The 20741-nt window shown below is 38.4% G+C and overlaps 1 protein-coding gene across 7 annotated transcripts in view; it reads right to left on the reverse strand.

The window, feature by feature from the left end:
• MCTP1 (multiple C2 and transmembrane domain containing 1) overlaps positions 1–20741 on the reverse strand; it is a 253452-nt gene that overhangs the window by 132894 nt on the left and 99817 nt on the right. For all 7 annotated transcript variants that reach the window (XM_077347620.1, XM_077347616.1, XM_077347615.1 and 4 more), the window contains 3 exons: positions 18468–18598; positions 12006–12192; positions 7620–7713 (listed from right to left, as the gene is read on the reverse strand). In XM_077347620.1, coding sequence (XP_077203735.1) covers positions 7620–7713; positions 12006–12192; positions 18468–18598 — 412 coding nt within the window. The remainder of the gene's footprint in view (positions 1–7619; positions 7714–12005; positions 12193–18467; positions 18599–20741) is intronic.

Raw genomic sequence — 20741 nt, forward strand, 5'->3', positions numbered from 1 at the left:
TAGTCCATAACCTCGTTCCTTGACTCCTCTGGTTTCCAATTTAAACAAGTCCCTGTGCGGCCTGTTCTAAAGGGCTTTGTCTCCCTGTCATTGTTAAGAGAGCCGAGGCATCCTGGAAGTGTGAAATCAGACCTCATGAGCTGAACGGTTCCCCAGGGAACGCTGGACTGTGCAGAAGGTCAAAGTCATGGGCTGGACCATCTGAAAGCACCCTGATCGCCCATCTGTGACGCAGCAAGAAGAGGAAAGTGTGTGTGTGAGAGTGAGAAAGAGAGAGAACGGACTATAATTGAACACATCTTAATTAAAACCCGCAGACAGCAAAAATAAACTGTTTTCTAGTCAGCCTGTCAAATGCAACAGAGTTAGCTCCACTAATGAGTCTTTGTTATTCTTATTACGAAATAAGAAAAATAAGGTTTCCCTTGCAGTGGATAAAAAAATTAAACATATTTCCCAGGGATTTAATTTCTTAAATAATATTCTATCAATATATTATTTGCAAAAACATCATACAAATACCTAATATAATGGTAAATATCACCTTATTAAATAATCTGATTTTACATAACTAGATTACTTCAATTCACAAGCACAGTAGCAGAATGTTTTCTTTATAGCAATTTCTTATTAGAGATTTGAGATATACCACTAAAAAGGTATTTATTAAATCCTTTAAATAGTAAAACCATACATCATTATTCCTTTTGTCTTTATCACAAATAACTATATCTATTTAAATGGCTACACCTGCATTGCTTTCTACCAGCTTTTCTTTAGGTGGTGGCTTTCACTCAGAAGCTGTATATTTTTCTTGAGAAATAATAGACCATTCTCAAGGTTGACGTAATTATTTAATTTATTTAATTTTTGCTAACTACATGGCAAATTGTAGGTAGCCATGCTGGTCCATTAAGAAAAAAATCTAAAAGCCATAATAACGTAATATCTTTATTACCACCAACTAACATATCTCAAAACAGTGAACAAGATTACTAAATTTTCAAAAGCTGTATCACTCATTTGTAATGAGTGATCCCACTGATGCCTTTTCTCATGCCTGGCAAGTGTTTTTAGAAAGTGGGTTGGGGTAGCTAGGGCTCTTGCCCAGCAGGGCTTCTGAATGGCTGTACAGCACTTTAAAAACATTGCTTTGGAAGCAGCTGCCACCACAGCACAAGGTTCTTCACTGTGTGACTGAGGACAAGCTGTGCAAATGAAAGAAAACATTTTAAAACAGTATGTTCTTTTCTAAAGGCATTCGGTAAAACAAAGCTTTTGCCTAGAATGTCAAAGAGTTACTATTAGAGTTACATATAACCTCACTCCCTGAAATTTGGTGGCTGACTCTACCTCCTGCAGCAGCCATTTTGTGGTTGTGCCCATCACCGTGCATCAGCATTACAAACATGCCTGCAGGCTCAAAAACACTGGGGACCCCTGCTTTAGTTAGATAAAAGGTTTGAGTGCGGTAATAGGATCTGGAAGACCCTGAGTGTAGTAGTAGGATCTGGGAGACACTACTTCAAATCCCAAGTCTGCCATAGAAGCTTGCTGGGTGACTATTGCCAAGTTACTCAGCCAAATTTACCTCACAAGGAATCATGTAAGCTACCTTTGGTCCCCATTGGGGAGAAATGGGTGGGGATATGAATGAAGTAAATAAAATAACAATAAATATGTCTTCACTACTAAAGCACCTTGAGTCATTGTTATGATAATCATAATAAAAATTGAGATCTCTGAAGGAACCAAGATAGTCTGTCAGTTTACTATAATTTATCCAACTCCTATTTCCCAGTTTTGTATTGCTTTCTTTGGCTAGCAAGCAAAACATTTAATATAAAAGGTCAAAGACCATTAAATTAGAGCATATAGGGGGACACACAACTATAGCAAAAGCAAAAACGTACAGTTTCTAGGAACACAATTAAAATTATACAATTAAAACAGTTCAGTCTTTAGATACAGCTCTGGTCCATATTTTCTTGGCTGCCAAGGTGAATTGTGCCAGGCTATAAAAGACAAACAAATCCAAATCAGAAAGATTAGTTTCTCCTCCATATTACTTTATATATGACCGTACACTCACCGTTTTAAAATATCATAATGGAAAGGTTGAGCAATGTGTTCACTACTAATAAATTCAGAGCTTGGAGGCCCAAAGACTGTGCACATATTCTGACCTTGTTTCTCATGCTTCATCCCACAAAATGTGAAAAACCCAAAACTCTTCTCAAATTATCATGAAATTAGTATATAAATGTGATACCTGAAGAATAATTATATTGATGTCTTCTTTTACTGCCGGCTTTCATGGATTTTAGGATATCATACAACCATATTTATAAACCCATCTGCATAATACTTTATATTTCATCTGGTAAAAAAGGTTTGTACTGCTACAGTTAAAGCAACATCCTGATTTAACCAAGAGCTGATTACTTCCAGCAAAATGCTCTAAACCTGCTGCCATAAAGTAGTGGTACAGAATCATGTTCAAGGGGATATTGGGAGGTTATAGTCACCTGCACAGCAGTTTCAATGGATGCAGTGTGCCTGAATTGTACATGGAGCTTGATGAATTAATTACCCACTTGTAAAGCATCAGCATCTTGATATGGAGTTCTATATAGTTTGGTGCAAAGTGAATTACCACATTACTGAAATATCTGGCCACTCAAATTTTCATTCTGTACTAGGTCAAAGTGCTCAAAGAATCATATCACATGCCTTTCCCTGGCTCATCCCTTCTATGCATCACAAGAACATTCATCTTTCAGATACAATTCATAGTATATAAAGAATATTATAACCGGATGTGATATGTTCTGTTAACTGTATAAGAAAACTACAATTATATAAAATAGACCTAACAAATTTAGAGTCCAGGGGCACCTTTAAGGCCAACCAAGTTTTATTCAAAGTATGAGCTTTCATGTGCACGCAAACTTCCTCAGAGACACGGAAGCTCATTCTTTGAATAAAGCTTTGTTAAAGGTGCTACTGGACACTAAATTTGTTCTGCTGCTTCAGACCAACACAGCTACCCACTTGAATAAAACAGACATGCTAGGGAACAGCAAAGAAGTTACTAAGGTAATCTCCTGTCAAATCATACTTTGGAAATGGAATCCTGTTTCAGATAAATACTTGGTCCTCCCTGGCCATCCTTTCCCTTCTTAGACTTAACCATGGTTTTGCATTACACACGTGCCAACACAAACTGGATTCCTTAGAACCATGATTTGTAAGTGTTTTAAATTGTTTTCAATATGTGATTTCTGAGTTAAACAGAGAGTTCCTCAATGAATACATAATAGCAGGAAGGAAAACAGATATGTGGTAGGAGAAAGCACATTAAAGGGGAGAAGGAACTATGCTTTCACAAGCCGGCTCCCAGTTCGTAAACTATGGTTACCTTTATTTCAACTGCACTCAGAACTAAGAATCTCAATTTTTTACTCAATTTAATTTGATTGTTGATGAAATACTTAGCCCTTTTTTGCATTTTTGTCCTCATTGGCTATACTTACAAATGTATCTTATTCCATATACTTCAAAAGCAAGCAGTTCTCAAACCTCTGACATATGCTTGTGGAACCTCTCTGCAACCCGATGAAAACTTAAATTCAACCTTGTGCTTGTACTCAGTTCACATGTATATGTAGCAGTCAAATAGTAGCTAGTTAGCCACCACAAAGTAATCTTCTTTAAAATGGCAGTAACACAGCCCTATTGAGACCAAAGGGAAAAGTGCCTCAGACATGCATGATTTTACAAGATGAAGTGACCTACTGTCATAGAATTCAGAATGAATAGGAGCATGTGTTTTATGGAAAGTAGAAGAACTGAAGTTTCATTAAAAAGTAATTTACCTTTTAACTCATTCATTGAAACAGCTTCAATAAGTCTTTGTTTAGAATATAGTCGCAATAATTCACAATGATAATATATCCTTTTTATATTTGAAAACCCAAGTCCTTCATAATCATAATAAGATAACTACTTAAAAAAAAGAAAATAAGTTGCCCATTCACTTTTAATGATGGAATATTTATTTGCCAAAAACTAATGAATTTGTACTTACTACTTTTCATTGTTTTAGGAATTTAATACAAGAATATAATCCAATCTAGAGAAAAATGGGTGCAAACTGACTGGTACTTTGCAGATACACCATTTTATTTCTCGATATAAGAATACAAAATAAAATAATCAAGGAAACCTTTTAAATATCTAATATTGTTTTATTTACTATCTTGGATCAACATTTAACTTTGTTTGCATGTGTACATAGTATTTTTATGTCTATAAATATGTCTATAAAAATAAAATACTGCATGATGAAGCACTGAAATTGTATCATGCCAGCATCTGGAGGTACAAACATGGCAGCATTGGAAGCAAATAATTTATAATCACTTTCTTTTAGTATTGTTCCAGCATGAGCATGGAAGCTAACACCTCTGAACAGTTTTTATCTTGTAACAAATATTAACCATTTAAAAGCATAATGATGTATAGGAAATCTATAGACAATAAATACAGAAAAGGAAGCCAAATGAAAGCATATGGGGAAAATGCTTCATTTCATGATAAAACTATTTTCTGTCCATTTCTAATGGTTTTGGTTAAAGCATGAGTATTACTCCTGAATGAATGTGTTTACTTTCACAAGACAGGTTTCTCTGTATTTTATAAATGACTTCCCAAAATTTTGCAACCATCACAGATGAAATGTTGCTCAGGGAAAACCGAGGACTGAGTAATATCAGAGTGAATTATCCCATTGCCCCATGAATAACCATCCCTCCCTCTCACTGTTCAGACCACACTGGATTATAAGGTCAAAAAATCTTTAGAAATTTCTCTCTCTTTACCACAGACAAGATTTGGCATTCTGTATGCCCACAAACATATTTTTTTTTCAAAAATTAAAAAAACAATGCCTTTTTGGATTAAATGCGATATTCATTACATTTCTCTTGGAGCCATTAGGAAAAAAATTTCTTAAACAATATATTTTCCTAAAGGTAAACAATACTGATGTGTCAAAAGAAGCAATACCCAACATAATTTAAACATGTTTGACTGAGTAAAATGGTAACCAGGTATTAGGACTACTCTCAAGGAAGTATGCCAAGGAATGTAGTTCAAATTGAGCAAAGTTACATCTACTAAGTCCATTGTATTTAGAAGGGTGCAATTTTGTTCAGGGTTGAACTTTAATATCCTTAAACTTATCATACTTGTCTTAGATCTCACAAAAATGTATGTGCTGTGTCAGAATCTGTCATTTCGTTCAGTATGCATCAATGGCAGAATCAAGAGTGGGCAGCATATTAAATGCTGTAACACAGTTGGCAACAAGATTTGGTCAACCAAAGCATTAACGTCATTAAGCCAAACTACAATATACTGTCATCAAATGGTATTGACTATTATTGTGAAAAATAATGGACTGTAACCACTTTCAGCAGCATTTGTTTATGTTTTGATAAAGGCGAGTGATTCATTAAATAATCCTTCGCTTTGGTTTTTATCATGGAGCACCAAGGTCACTTTTACAAAATTTTAAAATAAATTACAACAGAAATAAAGTGAACTAACAACAATAATTCAAAAGCTATTTCTTGAAGTAGCCGTGCTAAGTAGCAGCAACTTCAGTTGCTAACTTTCAGGTGGGACCTGGAATTCTCTCAAAATTACATTTTTTCTCCAGGCTAGAAAGATAAGTTTGTCTGAAGAAAATGGCAGCTTAAGAAGATGGCAGCATTACAGTCCACTCAGCTTCTTCCCCCCTCCCCAAACTCCACCTTCTTCAGGCACCACTCCTAAATTTCAAATTATACCAGTTCAACAGGAAAAACTTGCCTCTACCTGCTGCAGATCACACCATGTCTTGCTAACAAAATAATACCATAATGAAATCAACACTTAAAAAGTGGAATTCTGGGTTTCCTGGAATATTTGATTATATTGGACCATTTAATCCAATATTGGAGAGCCAGCTTGGTGTAGGGGTTAGGGGCGCAGACTTCTAATCTGGTGAGCCAGGTTTGATGCAGCCAGCTGGGTGACCTTGGGCTTGCCACAGCACTGATAAAGCTGTTCTGACCGAGCAGTAATATCAGGGTTCTCTCAGCCTCACTCACCTCACAGGGTGTCTGTTGTGGGGAAAAGAAAGGGAAGGGAATTGTAAGCTGCTTTGAGACTCCTTTGGGTAGAGAAAAATAGCATATAAGAACCAACTCTTCTTCTTCTTCATATTTGTCAATTGACTGGCACTACAACCCTTGTGCAAACACATATAATAGATGAGAGTCTAGTAATCACAAGTGCTTGTGAATACAATCATGCTCAATTTTAACTTTCCCTACCTGCTTTCTGAGATCTCCCTGAAAATTTCTATGGACAAAGCATACCATGATTTAGAGGGTCAGAGTAACTGAGATGTTGCATAAAACTGCCCTCACTTCCTTTTTCCATTAATGAAGTATCTTTGGACAGCAGACAAACTACTGACAGAAAATGAATGTTTGACCTTATTTTTCCTCAGGGGCAATCATACAGCCAAGGGTTTTTTTTTTTTGTGAAACTTCTGTAACCCCAAGTGTCTTGGAGATAGCAGGAGCTGCTGGAGGAAAGGGGTGTCATGAAAGATCAGTATGCACAAGTACCTTGTGTTCGAACCCATGGTACTTGCTGTATGTAGAATACCAGTACTTTAACTCAGATTAGACATGTTAATCTAATTGTCATATGTTCTCATATGTGAATTCCTGCGGATACAGTACCAGGCAACTCAGGCTATGTATTTGTCTCTGAACTATGAATACTTATTTGCTTACACTTTCAGAAGGAAAGCTATTTCTTAATACTATGATTAGTTTGCTTGTTTGGAACTACTTATGCATGACATCTCCTACATATCAACATATCAAGCTGAAATCCTAAAATACATTCTGTGTGAAACTTTACAAAAATCAGTATGGCAACATGCACAACATTTATTTTATTTATTACATTTGTTGTTGGTGGTAACATAAACTACTATATAATATACCTAGAGCACTTACATAAATATTTTCCTATCTACTTATCTGGGACAAACCAAAGTACTACTTTAAAGCTGTATTTCAAGTTATTTTTGTGTTCCCAATTTTTAAAAAAGAAGCAGCTTTAGATAAATATGCGAACCTGTCATATCATGGTGACAACTTTATCTTGTATAATATTTAAGTTTTGTTTGGATGTTGTTTATCTTTTGCAGCCCACTTAGAATGAAGTTTCACAACATGAAGCTTATGAGGCCTTTTAGGAGGATCTGAGATAGTGAGATGATGCATTATCCCTTTCCATAAGTATTTTCAGTAAGGTGCTGTTAGCTGGTATCAAAAACCCCAACTGAGACACAGATTTGTTTGTAAAGTGGCTTCTATAAAGGAACTGAAATGAAAAAAAAAACTTGAGTACACCAGAACAAACAAACAGAAAAGAAACCCTAGCAAACATAAGATTTATATCTTGTGTGCACTGCTGGTTTTGCGAAAGGCTATAAACCAGATCTACTTCAGTAAGATATCTATAACCACAGAAATTGAAAGACTTCTTGCCTGTTACATCAGCTGCCATCAAACCTTCTGCTCTGATGACCTTCACCTGGAGAAATCCCACATCCTTCATATTATGAAACATCCTCAATAGGCTCTAGAACACACAGAGAAGTATAAAATTAGATCAAACTTGCAAAGGATTATTGCTTCTTTTTCCCATTCATATTTTATAGCAATCTGATTCTTCTGCAAAAGGCACTTGGACTGAAACTGTGCACTGCATCTTTTCAGTATAGCCACACCTCCACTGAATGTAGGGAAATCTATTTCTGTCTCTATTGTTCAATTTTAATGGCTCTAGATCATAACTAATTTTTAGTATCTGATGATTTTGGTACATTATTTATTCTATAAGTATCCCAACATTTCCTTGGAATAGATAAATAGTATACAAAAGAGATACTGAAAAGGAGTGCCCAAATCATAATGCATCAAAAGAGTTTTCTACATACAGTAAACTAGGCTGTCATCCAATCCCTGAGATATACTTTTTGAAGCTCATGTGTCAATTTCAGACAGATAATGAAAGTAACTTAAAATGTCCAGTAACTTCTACTGCCGCACAATTCTGTACAAAGTAGAATTATTTTAAGGCCTTTCTGGTCCATTGTAGAAATAGTCATTTTTGGCAAGTTATCTTGAACTTGCATTACTTTGGTACGAAGCTGTATACTATGTATGACAAATACCTATTTAATACACACATCATTCAACAGATCAGCATTCTTCCAAAGATATCTAAATGTTTTGTCCTTTAAGAAAAACAAGTATTTTTAAAAAGCAAGAAAAGTGAAGGATTTCTAAATATTTTGCATTGTTAAGGCTAATTATCAAAATAAAGTAGGATTTTAATAAGTACAATTTATTGTTCCTTCTACTTGGCAGTAGCTTAATGGATAATCATTAAGATTACATTGCCTGAGAAAAATAGAATATTTTGAAATGTCAAATATTAAAGCTTTAGACAAACCAAAAAGAGTTAGACATAAAGCCCATAGTGTAAATCCCATAAAACGGCTTATTGTGTACAGAAAAGGACTGACCTTGGCATACTGAACTGAGGCACTGCAGTTATATGACACACACACACCTTTCTACAAACACCTGCCTTTTGTTATGAAGATAACTTTTAAATTATTAATATTTATCCATTATCAGAAATTTATTTAATCACAGCATTCACCCTTTTTACATGTTTGCAAACTACCTGGAACTAGAAGTTATAATCTTTCTAGATAGAATCCGAATCCATTGGCTTGTTGGTAGTGCTCCATTCCACAATTTCTGGTAGCATTTTTTAAAAGTGAGTATGTTCATTCAGATGTCTATGCAAAGCAAAGAAGAATGCAGTGGCCAGGTATGGTAAGGCGAGCTCTTAAAGGTTAGCTCTTTCCTGATTTTTAAAACGAAGATAAAACAAAGGAACAAAATGCTCTTTTCTACCTACAAGAACATTTCTGTCCCCCCCCCCCAAAGGAAAAAAAAACAGTGCAGTATTTCACTCAATACTATTTGTCAGGGCTCTGTGGGGTAATTATAGTTTGAACTTTTAGATTCAGCTAGTCAGCTGATTTAGAGCAATTTATTGCACACTCTGACAAACCGAGCCAGTGACACAATGTAGAATATTATTGTAGGATTCTGTGAAAAGCAAATGAGTTTAATACAATACTTTAAAAATACAACTTAAAGTAATGATTTATCAGATGATTGTCAGCCTTCTTATTTATGATTATTGTTGAAGGCCTCAAAACCTGGATGGTATCGGAGGCCTGAAATTTCCATAGCAGAGAAATCTATGATTTGCTGTGAATCCTTTCAGCCCTCAATAGATGGGAAAAGATTGAAATGCTCTGGAGATGAGTCCTCTTTATTTTTTTAATGAAAGGCTGTATAATATATTTTCTGTATGGCTGCAGCAGCTGTCAGGGAGAGCATCTCAGTTCAGCTCTATTATGGGAGAACCAATACCCCATCCTATGGCATTGAGATACACTGAGGGGCCAGTACTGATTGACAGCTTGTCACCATGACGTCTTATTCCATCTCTGTTATGGAGAAAATTAATGTCACACCACCAGCCTTATGACTCGCTGTCATCTTAGAACTGCTCACCTTTTATCAATGCTCTAAATAACATTTCAAGCCCATCGTCTCACGGTGGACAATCCGGTCAAGGGACATTAAATCGGATGACTGTGAAATGTCATAATAAAAATGGAATGCTAACAACTTCTTCACTAAACTAGTTTCTCTGGTTTTTAAACTGTGACAAGGGGGAGCACAGGTTCAGCATACCCGTTCTGAAAAGGTCATACAATCTCTCTCTTGGTCTGCTACCCATTATGGCCCTCCTCTCCCCCACCCCAAAAGGAATTAATCTTTTCATACAATAGTGATAAAATAATGGTTCAAACAGTAATGCCTGCTTAATTTGTACGTTTCTGAGGTTCAGCTACAAATGGTTAAATGACAGTAATAGAGTCATTTTCCAAGGCTATTCGATCTGATGGCAGGGTCAGCTCTCATTTACTGTTTTCTGTCTCAAGAAGAGGTGCAAAATACATAGTTTAAATGGAACCGACTATGTTGGAAAGCTTAAAAATAACATTCTATTCAATAAAGATAACAAATGGTACAATGTATCTTGTTAGCTGCATAATATTATTTTACTGTATGTTCTATCAAGGACAGCATCACAAGTACAGAAAAGAAGCAGTAATGTGTAGAAATTATAAATGTTTCATAAATATTGTGTTTGAGTTCTTTGTCCTCTCTTTTTGCCACTATGCATACATCATATTTTGCACAAAGTAATTTAGTTTGTAGGCAAGCATTGCAATATCTGAAATAACTGTACTGATAAATCCCATCGTAAGTCATCAGACTTTAAAAAAAAAATTTTTTTGAAAAAAAATGAGCTCTTCTGTTTTCTCTAGCAATGTGGCCCATAATAATGGCATCACTTTTGGGGAGAAAAGGCACATGGTTCAATCAAGCTGTGGACTGTTAGACAGCAATACTCTAAATCCACAAAAATGATCAGAACTGTCAGTAACGCTTGCTTCCCATTAAACTGATAATTCAGAAAAAAATAGGGTTTGCTCTTCTTGGTATCAAAATGCATATCACTACAATTAATCCATCAGAAATGCATTATATCTATTAAAATCTAGTCTGACACAGCAGACTCCCTTGGTTGATACCAAAATCTGAAATAATACTCGTAATTATTAGTTTTTAGACATGGTACATGGTATCTTAACTCTCAGTTGGTTTAGGAAATATAATGTTTAGCCTTGCTAAGTCACCTCTATTAAACTGTGTTTATGATAACGGTATTGGTGTATGATTTGTACAAGCACCAGCAGACAGCTGATTCAGTGGAGATAGCTAGAATAAATTTGCTGAAGCGCACATCCTGCTAATCTGTTTGAAGAATATTGTTCGGCATTAGTACTAGCACTTCATGTTATCTGCAAAGCCTGATAAGGTACATCTTTATTAAATTCAGTTATTGAAAGGATGTCAGCCAGGGAATAGGAATATTTTAAAATAAAAAAAAAATTAAACAGGCCTTTGTTAGTCAGGGCTTGGTTTAATGGCAGAGTGTCTAGAGAAGCCTTCTAAACACCTGGCAGCACTGTATAATAAAAGCTTTGTAATTTTAGGTGGAAATAGCTTTTCTTTATTCTTTGTGTTTAGTGAGTCAGTTTGGGTGACTTCAGGATTACTACAGCCTGGAGTAAGAGCTCCCCTTACTGTTGCTTTACTAAAACTACACAATAGCCTACTTAATATGAGGATGCTGGGGGGGGGGGGAGTAATTTGTTTTCAAAACATTCAACCTGGAAATGTTTAGTTTAGTAGAACTATTGTATCGGAACAAGTCATATCTCAATTATTGTGAATCTGCAAGAGGGAAAGTCCCTCAATATTCTAAACAGTATGGCATAGTCGGTCTAAGATATTGTTTCAGCTACTTGATATAAATAGTAGTGGAAAGATTCACAAATAGAACACTGCTAATTATGGCATTAAATTGTTATTTTCATTTGAGAGCAGTAATCAAGTAAAATCAGTGTGACTGAAACTGAAACTCAATGAGTAACGAAAAGGGTATTGGAATTGGAAAGGACTAATAATAAAACAATAATCCAACACAGTACTTGTAACAGCATCTAGCCATTTTTATATGGGTAATAATCTACCTTATATAAGGCTGCAGTACTAAATCAACTTATTCTGGAGTCAATAATCTGAATGGCTTCTAGTACTAATAGGTTAACATTAAGTTCTACATTGGTGTCTGAATATATTTTCTGGTTTACCTATTCCTTATTTAATCATATCATATAATCCCATGCAAGCAAGGGCATTACATACATATCTCCTTAGTATTTCTTCCTGTTCCTTCGGGTCCTCCAAGGCATTGATGGAGAGGTCAGAGATGCTGACTGTAGCCGAGGCTGTCAAGGTGACCAGCAGTACCAGAAAGCCTTCCCCTTCCTCTAGACACAGCTCCAGTTTATGAGTTTGTTCTTTACTCAGGGTCGACAGGTCAACTTGGCACCTAGGAGCAAGCACTTTTGATTAGCATGTCATGTATACAACTATATAAAATATAAATAAATGAAAAAAGACCTTTGGAAGCCAATCTGTTCAGATTCAGTTCTTTTTTTATGCCATTCTGCTTACTGCATCTCAGAAATGTAGCACAATTATTAAAAATTATTATATGTAGAAGCTCTTAAATTTGAAATTATACTAGATCGAAACTGAAATGTTTTTGCACTTCACTTATGTAAACATACTATGTTTCATTGACTAAAATTTCTTAAGCATGGTTTCCTTGTAGTTCAATCTTCACAGAGAAGAGGGTTTAAAAAAAACACTATATATAATAACATGAAGACACGACAGTTTCTACCTGATAGCTAAGTTTACACTTCTGGCTAACAACTAAAGCTTCTGCTATGCTTTAAAATTAAAAAAAAGAGTGGGGCCAAAGTCAAATTGAGGCAACGTTGATAATACAGTTATCTGAGAGTACTTCTGTATAAAGAGGAAAAATAAGAGAGGGAAGCGTGCTAGCCAAAGCAAGATCCTGTTAGTAAACCAGCACCACCAGACACAGGTTGGAAAAAACCTCTGTACATACAGAAAAGCAATGCAAAATCTGAAAAGACAATGATTTGCTAATAACACACGGCTGAGAAGAAATTTCTATTCCTACATATAGCCAAAATGTCACATCATCAAGTAATGTGATGTTACACTGTTTAAAATTTTGATAATGAGAATCAGAAAGGGATTAATCGTGTAACTGTGTTAAATACAAAGTAATCTCCATTTTTCAGAATTGTAGTTTAATACACCAGTGTATTCAATTGCTACAATATATTTCGTTAGAAATTAATTATGCTACATTTACTCATTAGAAATAAAAAACCTTGCTTTGCTTTTGATCACCAACTCCTCCATATTACCTGGATAGGATACCTATGAAAATTCAATGATTATTATAACTATACAATAATCACTTTTTGTCATTTTTGTAATCTGCATAATGACCATTAGACACTTTAATTCTACTAAAGCTCAAGAACAGTTTTTAGGAAACATTTGATTTCCAGTTTCAGGGGGATGTATCCATGTAGAGAGAGCCCAATAGGTGTTTCATTCAGAGTTGTCCTAATGTTCATTGCCTGGCAGAAGAGCTCTTACAGGTCCTAAGGAACTGCCCCAATTTTTTCAGGGCCCTTAGCTCTTCTGGGAGCTCATTTCATCAGGTCAGGGCCAGGACTGAGAAGGTCCTTGCCCTGGTTGAGGCCGGACATACTTCTTTTGGGCCAGGGATCACCAGTTTATTGACATTGGACTATAGTAAAATCCTTTGCAGGATATGGACAGCCAGGCAGTCCCTCAGATATGCTGGGCCCAGATCATGTATGGTCTTGAAAGTTAATACCAGTACATTGAAGTGGATCTGGAATTCAACTGGGAGCCAGCATAGCTACCTCAGGGCAGGTTGGATATAAGCCATTCATGGTATTCAGGTAAGGACTCATGCCACTGCATTTTGAACCAGTTGCAGTTTCCAGATCAGCATCAAGGAAAGGCCAACATAGTGCTTTACAGAAGTCTAATCTGGAGGTGACAGTCATGTGGATCGCCATAGCTAGGTGTTCCGGAGCCAGGTAGGGTACCAGTAGCTTTGTCTGGTGAAGATGTTAAAATGCCAGTTGAGCTCTCTTAATGACCTGCACCTCCATTGACAGGGAGGCATCAAAGATCATGCCTAAGTTCCTAGTTGATTGTCCGGCTATAACATGTGCACTGTCTAGGCAGGACAGAAATGCTTCCTCACCTGGTCCTTTCCTACCCAGTGACAGGACCTCCGCCTTGAAGGGATTGAGTCTCAGATGGCTCTGGGGAGGAGTCTGGCCAGCCTATTTCATTAGGACACCTGCATATTAGTGACATCCCAGCCCAACTCCCCAAACTAGCTGAGCTAGAGGGTGCATGAAGATGTTAAGGAAGATGGGAGAGAGGATCATGCCCTGCAGTACTCCAGAAGGGTGCTGGCAGTTGGAAATGACCCTCACCCATGGCAACCCTCTGTTTGCAGCCCTAGAGAAAAGAGTTCAGACATTGGAGAGCTGTCCTTTGCATACCAGTGTGAGCAAGAAGCTCATGATCTACTACATCTACTAGATCAGATGCTGCTGTGAGATCCAACAGCACGAGCAATGCTGACCTGCCCCTATCCAGATAAACAGAAATCTTTGCATAAGCTTTCATATCTTTAACCCGCTCCTAGCGGAGCGGATTAAATAATTTGTTAAAGGCCCCGAGGGCAGGCCCTGTCTGTGATGAGGAAGAGTGCCGATAGGCCCCTTCCCCTGGACTGACAATCCGATTGTCAGTCTGGCAGCAATTGACCCCTGCCCGCTGCCCTGACTAATCGGGAGGCGCTTCGCTATGCCCAGCCACGGCCCACTGCCGTACTCCTGCCGTGGCCGCCTCCTCCGCGAAAAACAACATGCGCCAACGCCCTGCCGCCACCTCTCCGACACCTGGCCCCGGCCCACATGCCCGCGACCGGCCTGTGCCACCACCCGCCACAGCTGCGCCCAGCTGCTGAGGCGCCCCCGGCTGCAGCGCCGGCCCCTCCTCTGCGCCCATACGGCCTGCCCGGCCTCAGCCCTGCCGTTCACAGTTTACTTATTTTGTGATCTCCACTCCCTCCAGAAAGGATCATTTATACCACGTCCCCTGTGTTAACAGCGAGCGCGAGCGACCGCAGAGTTACACGCGTGCACACCCGCAGACATATGCCTGCCCTGTCCCTTCGTCTGACTGTGTGCAACAATTTCTGACTCTCTTTGTCCCTCTCCGGCTCGATGCCCTCCTGCTGCTGCTGCACGCCACGTCTTCCCGCTGCCTCCTTCTCCCTCCAGTGACATTTGCAGGCAACCGCCTGCGAAAGAATAACCTGCAGCGGCAGCACCGGCAGCAGCGGCTCAGTTTCTCTCCCCCCTCCCTCCCCGCCCGCGCGCCTTCTCTGCAGCCCCACCAGCAGCCAAGCGGTGGCGGCAGCCGAAGCTCCTCGCATGCCGCTGACACTGCTTGCCTTCCCACCAACGCCAGCAACCACGGACCAGCAGTCTACACTTAGGACTCGCCTCCTGCTCTCGGTAAGAGGTCGCCCACGACACCGGACCGCTGGCCCCAAGCTGAGCCACCCCTGTCCCAGCACGACCCCCCAGCCTCACCAGCCCCACTAGCACCTGCTGCATTCCACCTGCAGTGGGCTTATTTACTAGTCCTTTATAATAGGTTAATGATATAATGATACAAAGCCCTTCTTCGTGTAGAACTATACTTGTATATGAGCATAATTTGATAGTGGCATGGACTTTTGTCAACTCACCACATTCTCTTCCATCTATTGGGCAGGGTAGTGCTGACTCACAGAAGACCATGAGAATAAATAAATCAGCAGTAATCCCATGACATAAAAATATGAGCAAAAATCAATGTCATTTTGAAGACAAACATGAATACTTTCAGACTAATGAACAACACTATAAATCCTGTTCCAACTGAATAAAATTGTACAAAATGGGATATATTACTGACCCTGTATGTTTAAGAAACATGTTGTTCACTGACAGCACTCATTTCTGGAAATATATTGCAGCTGTCAGCAGCCAATTTGGCCAGATTGCCACCTTTTGCAATTATCAGCTAATAAATACCCATGATTGTTCCACTTTTAATGCAAAATACAGCCAGTATTACAATGCAGGTGACCCCTTGTATTGAGATTAAAATCATTTTACCATCATCTGGAATTTTTACCTTAGTATTAGCATAATAAAATTAGTTGGCTACATTTACTACAGTGTAAATTAAAATTTTCCATTTCAATACAGACAAAACATAGCTTTTGAACCAGCCTTATAAATAACATTGCTACCAAAAATACATTGTTCCATTTATTAGGTTGCAGTCCTAAAGCTGGCAACATTATTTAATTTAATTAATTAATTTATATTTATATACCACCACTCCGTGACGATTTACATATAATGAATAAAAAACCCATACATTTTAAAACAAATAAAAACAATCTAACAATAGAGCTCCTCGCCCTAATTAATCAATAATAAAATTCAAATCACTAAAAAGACAGCAGCATAAAGTATTACCCCATAACGAATCACTGAATCGATTACGTAGACATGCAACCAATGCTGCTAATATCAAAAAAGGGGACAGAATAGTAACGGGGCTGACATGGTCAAGTACATAGTTCTGAACCGTGACGGGGGGAGCAGCCTGATCTTATCACCCCAGTCCTTCTATCCGACCTCAACCAAACGCCTGGAAAAAGCTCAGTTTTGCAGTCCCTGCAGAACCCAGAGACCTCTGACAGGGCCTGCAGCTCATCTGGGAGCTCATTCCACCAGGTAGAGGCTAGGGCCAAAAAGGCCCTGGCCCTGGTCGAGGCCAGGCATACCTCCAGGGGCCCCAGGATCATCAGCAGATTCATACCTGATGAGCAAAGAGCCCAGCATAAGGAGATAAGCGGTCCTGCAGTTAGGTAGGACCCAAGCCGCCTATAGCCTTAAAGGTCAAAAACAATACCTTGAACTTGATTTTTAAAAAAGTATTTAATGACTTTTCTGAACAAGGTAAGAACTAAGGGGATTTCTGCACCCGTTAAATGTAGCGCCATGCCAGTTGAATATAGGCCTTATATTCTGGCTGCTCTGCATGATGTTGTCCACATCCAGCGTCTGGCCAGCTGACTGGTCACTACCTCCTCCATTTTAAACCTCTTTTTTGAAAATCATATAAAGTGGATTCACCACTCTAAAAAGCACTAGTGACCGGAGAGCAACCAGCAGGCAACCAGCAGAAGGAAGGTATGGAGGCTCAAACACCCTAGAGTAACATTCCGCCCTTGCACCCGCCTCCCTCTCCCAGAGACAGGAATTTCTTTTTAAAAATGGTGACCTGTTTGGAGCAACAAATATTCAGTCATTCATGTAGGCCATGCCAGAAATACAAGACCTTGAACAGAGATGGACACAGCAGGAGGAATTTAGAGCACTGATAAAGACAAATAAAGATTTGTTTCTGGCACGAAGTGTGGCTCTCAAAAGTGGCGTTCAAAAGCACTATGCATCTATGATTCCATGCATACGCATTCAGATAAGTTTGAATTTAAAAAAAATTAGCAGGCATCGCGGGATCTTTAAACTGCTGCAAAATATGGAGGAAGAGAATTGTTTGCCTGGATAGATTAATAGGTGGAGGCGTGACACGTGTAAGGCGCGTTGCTCTCTTCCACCTTTTCCAGCAGAAAATGAGGAGGGTAAGATGCATGAAAAGATGGCAGACAAAGGCGAGATAAGAAAAAAGGTGAGGAGGGCCTGGGAGGAGCGATATAATTTCATGCTTTGCCATTCTGCGGGTGTGACACTATTTTAACTAATGTGTAGATGGATGGATGGATGCATGGATGGGTGGGTGGGTGGGTAGGTAGGTAATCCTGTCAAAATAGAGAAAAATGCAAAGTATGTTTGTACTTCAAGAAAATTTTGAACAAACCACCAAATATCTATCACATTGTGTGCAGATTACACTGTGTGCAGATTATGCATAACGTTTTAGAAGCCTAAAAGATTATATCTTTTGAATAGTCTCTCAAGACTACTCACCCACTCAATGAGGAGGTTCTTTACAGGTTTGTAAAAAAGATCTGTCTTCCCCATTCACAGCTCCAGGCACTGGATTTAAGTACCCAGAGATTCGGCACACTTCATTTTTAGGATACGGATATTTCTTTTAAGAGTTTTTATCAGCTTATTCAAACAGAAAAGATTATGACTCAACTGTAATTAAAGTACTTTTGAGATTTCATATCCCTTTCAGAACTCATAAAAATAGTTCTAAAAATTCAATTTCTTGAAACCTGCCTACTCATACAATAATCATTGTCAAGAAAGTGTTACACTAATCTGAAGAACAACCTCAGACACATACTAAGATTTAAAAAAAATGGTTTATTACAACAGCTAGTTGATGATTTGTTAATTTCTAATGTTATCGCTGGAACTTTTCCACTTTGATTTTGTAACATTTTTTCCTCAAAATGGACATCTTTCAGTTAGTATGATCTGCCATCTACTGGTCAAGGAAATCATCATTTTCCCATATAAAACTGAAAAAACTCAATAACATGTTTCATATTTTTTTTAAAGCAAGTACTTGTTGAGTGGTGTCCTTAATCAAACCATTCCCTGAACACAAGCATGTACTAATTATACAAACCTGCCAATAAAATCATCCTTTTTGCCAGCATCTTTGTCCCATACAGTAATATCAATAATTCCACCACGTTCCTCATACAGATGGAAGTCAAACTGTTCCCTCCACTGAGGATTCAAAGTTTTTGGGACAATCTGAAAAATGCAAAGAATGTTTGTTTTATTGTACAGGCACATTTTTCATGAACCAAGAGAATATCTGCCTCAGGCAGCTACGAAAGCATTCAGCAAATATTAAATTAACAGACAAAAGTGCACTCCATGTAAATCATGAAGTACTCTTCATGACAACTATTATAGGAACTTATAGTGTCCTAGAAATGCATTTTCTTATCAATAAAATCAATGTTTTCTAGAAGAAAAATTGCATCCTATGTGAAAATTAAAACTAAGCCATGTGACAATGGTAAACAGAATGAAATGTTCCTTGGGGAACTCCTGTTTGTGTTTGGGGGACCATGCTTTAATATTAAAGCAGTGCATTTTCCCTACACCTAAGGTATCTAAAGATCATATGATTTTCAAGTGCAAACAAAATGAGTCTTAGTGGGAGAGTCACTACACAACAAGGTGCAATGTAATGATGCCTTGTTAGATTAAATTATCATTTTAAAACTTAATTTAAAATAATTAAAATCGTAATTATTTTTCTCACCATGAGATGAATTTATTTGCATGTATTCCTAGATTTTTTCACCCAAAAAACCTTCCCAAAAGAGGCCAAGGGAAGTGTCATACCATGGACAAGAATGCTGGAAGGAAAGGGAGCATGTGAAGGGTGGGTGCTACTCAAACAAGAGCTATTGCATTTTCAATCAATGACTATCCCAGAAAGACGAAAACACTGCAGTAGCTCTAAGAAGCCTATTTGGATGAACAGAGAACTTCAAGAGGAACTAAGAAAGAAAAGGTAAATGGAGGGAAATGGAGGGAAAGACAGAGCTCTAAAGAAAAGTACCTACAGGTTACTAGGCACTGTAGATCAATCATCAGAAAGGCCAAAGCTGAGAGTGAGCTAAGATTGGCCAGGGAAGCCCACTGTAACAAGAAAAGATTTTTCAGTTATGTGAGGAGCAAACGTAAAGTAAAGGAGGCAATAGGCCCACTGTTGGGTACAGATGGACAAACTCTAACGGAGGATGCAGAGAAAGCAGAAAGTCAATTTTACATCTGTTTTTTCCCACAGGTCAAAGGGTTTAGGCACATCTAGAGATGGCAGTAGCCAAGAGATAGTGTCTGGGTGGCAGGTTGACATGGACAGAGAGGTTGTCGAGAGGCATTTAGCTGCACTGGATGAATTCAAATCCCCTGGGCTGGATGAAATGCACCTGAGAGTGCTCAAAGAACTTTCCGGAGAACTTGCACAACCCTTGTCCATCATCTTCGGGACCTCTTTAAGGACTGGAGATGTCCCAGAGGACTGGAAGAGAGCAAACGGTATTCTGATCTTCAAAAAAGGGAGGAAGGATGACCCGGGAAACTACTGACCAGTGAGTCTGACCTCTGTTGTGGGGAAGATAATGGAGCAGATATTAAAGGGAGCGATCGGCAAACATCTGGAGGACAATTTGGTGATCCAAGGAAGCCATCATGGATTTGTCTCTCAACAGGTCTTGTCAGACCAACCTGGTTTCCTTTTTTGACCAAGTAACAGGTTTGCTGGATCGTGGAAATTCGGTTGATGTCGTTTACTTGGATTTTAGTAAAGCTTTTGATAAGGTTGCCCATGATGTTCTGATGGATAAATTGAAGGACTGCAATCTGGATTTTCAGATAGTTAGGTGAAGGGGAATTGGTTAGAGAACCACACTCAAAGAGTTGTTGTCAATGGTGTTTCATCAGACTGGAGGGAGGTGAGTAGCGGGGTACTTCAGGGCTCGGTCCGGTATTTTTTAACATATTTATTAATGATCTAGATGAGGGGGTGGAGAGACTACTCATCAAGTTTGCAGATGACACAAAATACTCCAGAAGATAGAGACAGAGTTCAACGAGATCTGAACATAATGGAAAAATGGACAAATGAGAACAAGATGCAATTTAATAAAGATAAGTGTAAAGTTCTGCATCTGGGTCAGAAAAATGAAAAGCATGCCTACTGGATGGGGGATATGCTTCTAGGTAACACTGTGTGTGAACGAGACCTTGGGGTACTTGTGGATTGTAAGCTAAACATGAGCAGGCAGTGTGATGCAGGGGTAAAAAAGGCGAATGCCATTTTGGGCTGTATCAACAGGGGCATCACATCAAAATCACAAGATGTCATAGTCCCACTGTA

This window comes from Paroedura picta, chromosome 7 (genome assembly GCF_049243985.1).
Source record: "Paroedura picta isolate Pp20150507F chromosome 7, Ppicta_v3.0, whole genome shotgun sequence".
NCBI classification, from domain to species: Eukaryota; Metazoa; Chordata; class Lepidosauria; order Squamata; family Gekkonidae; genus Paroedura; species Paroedura picta.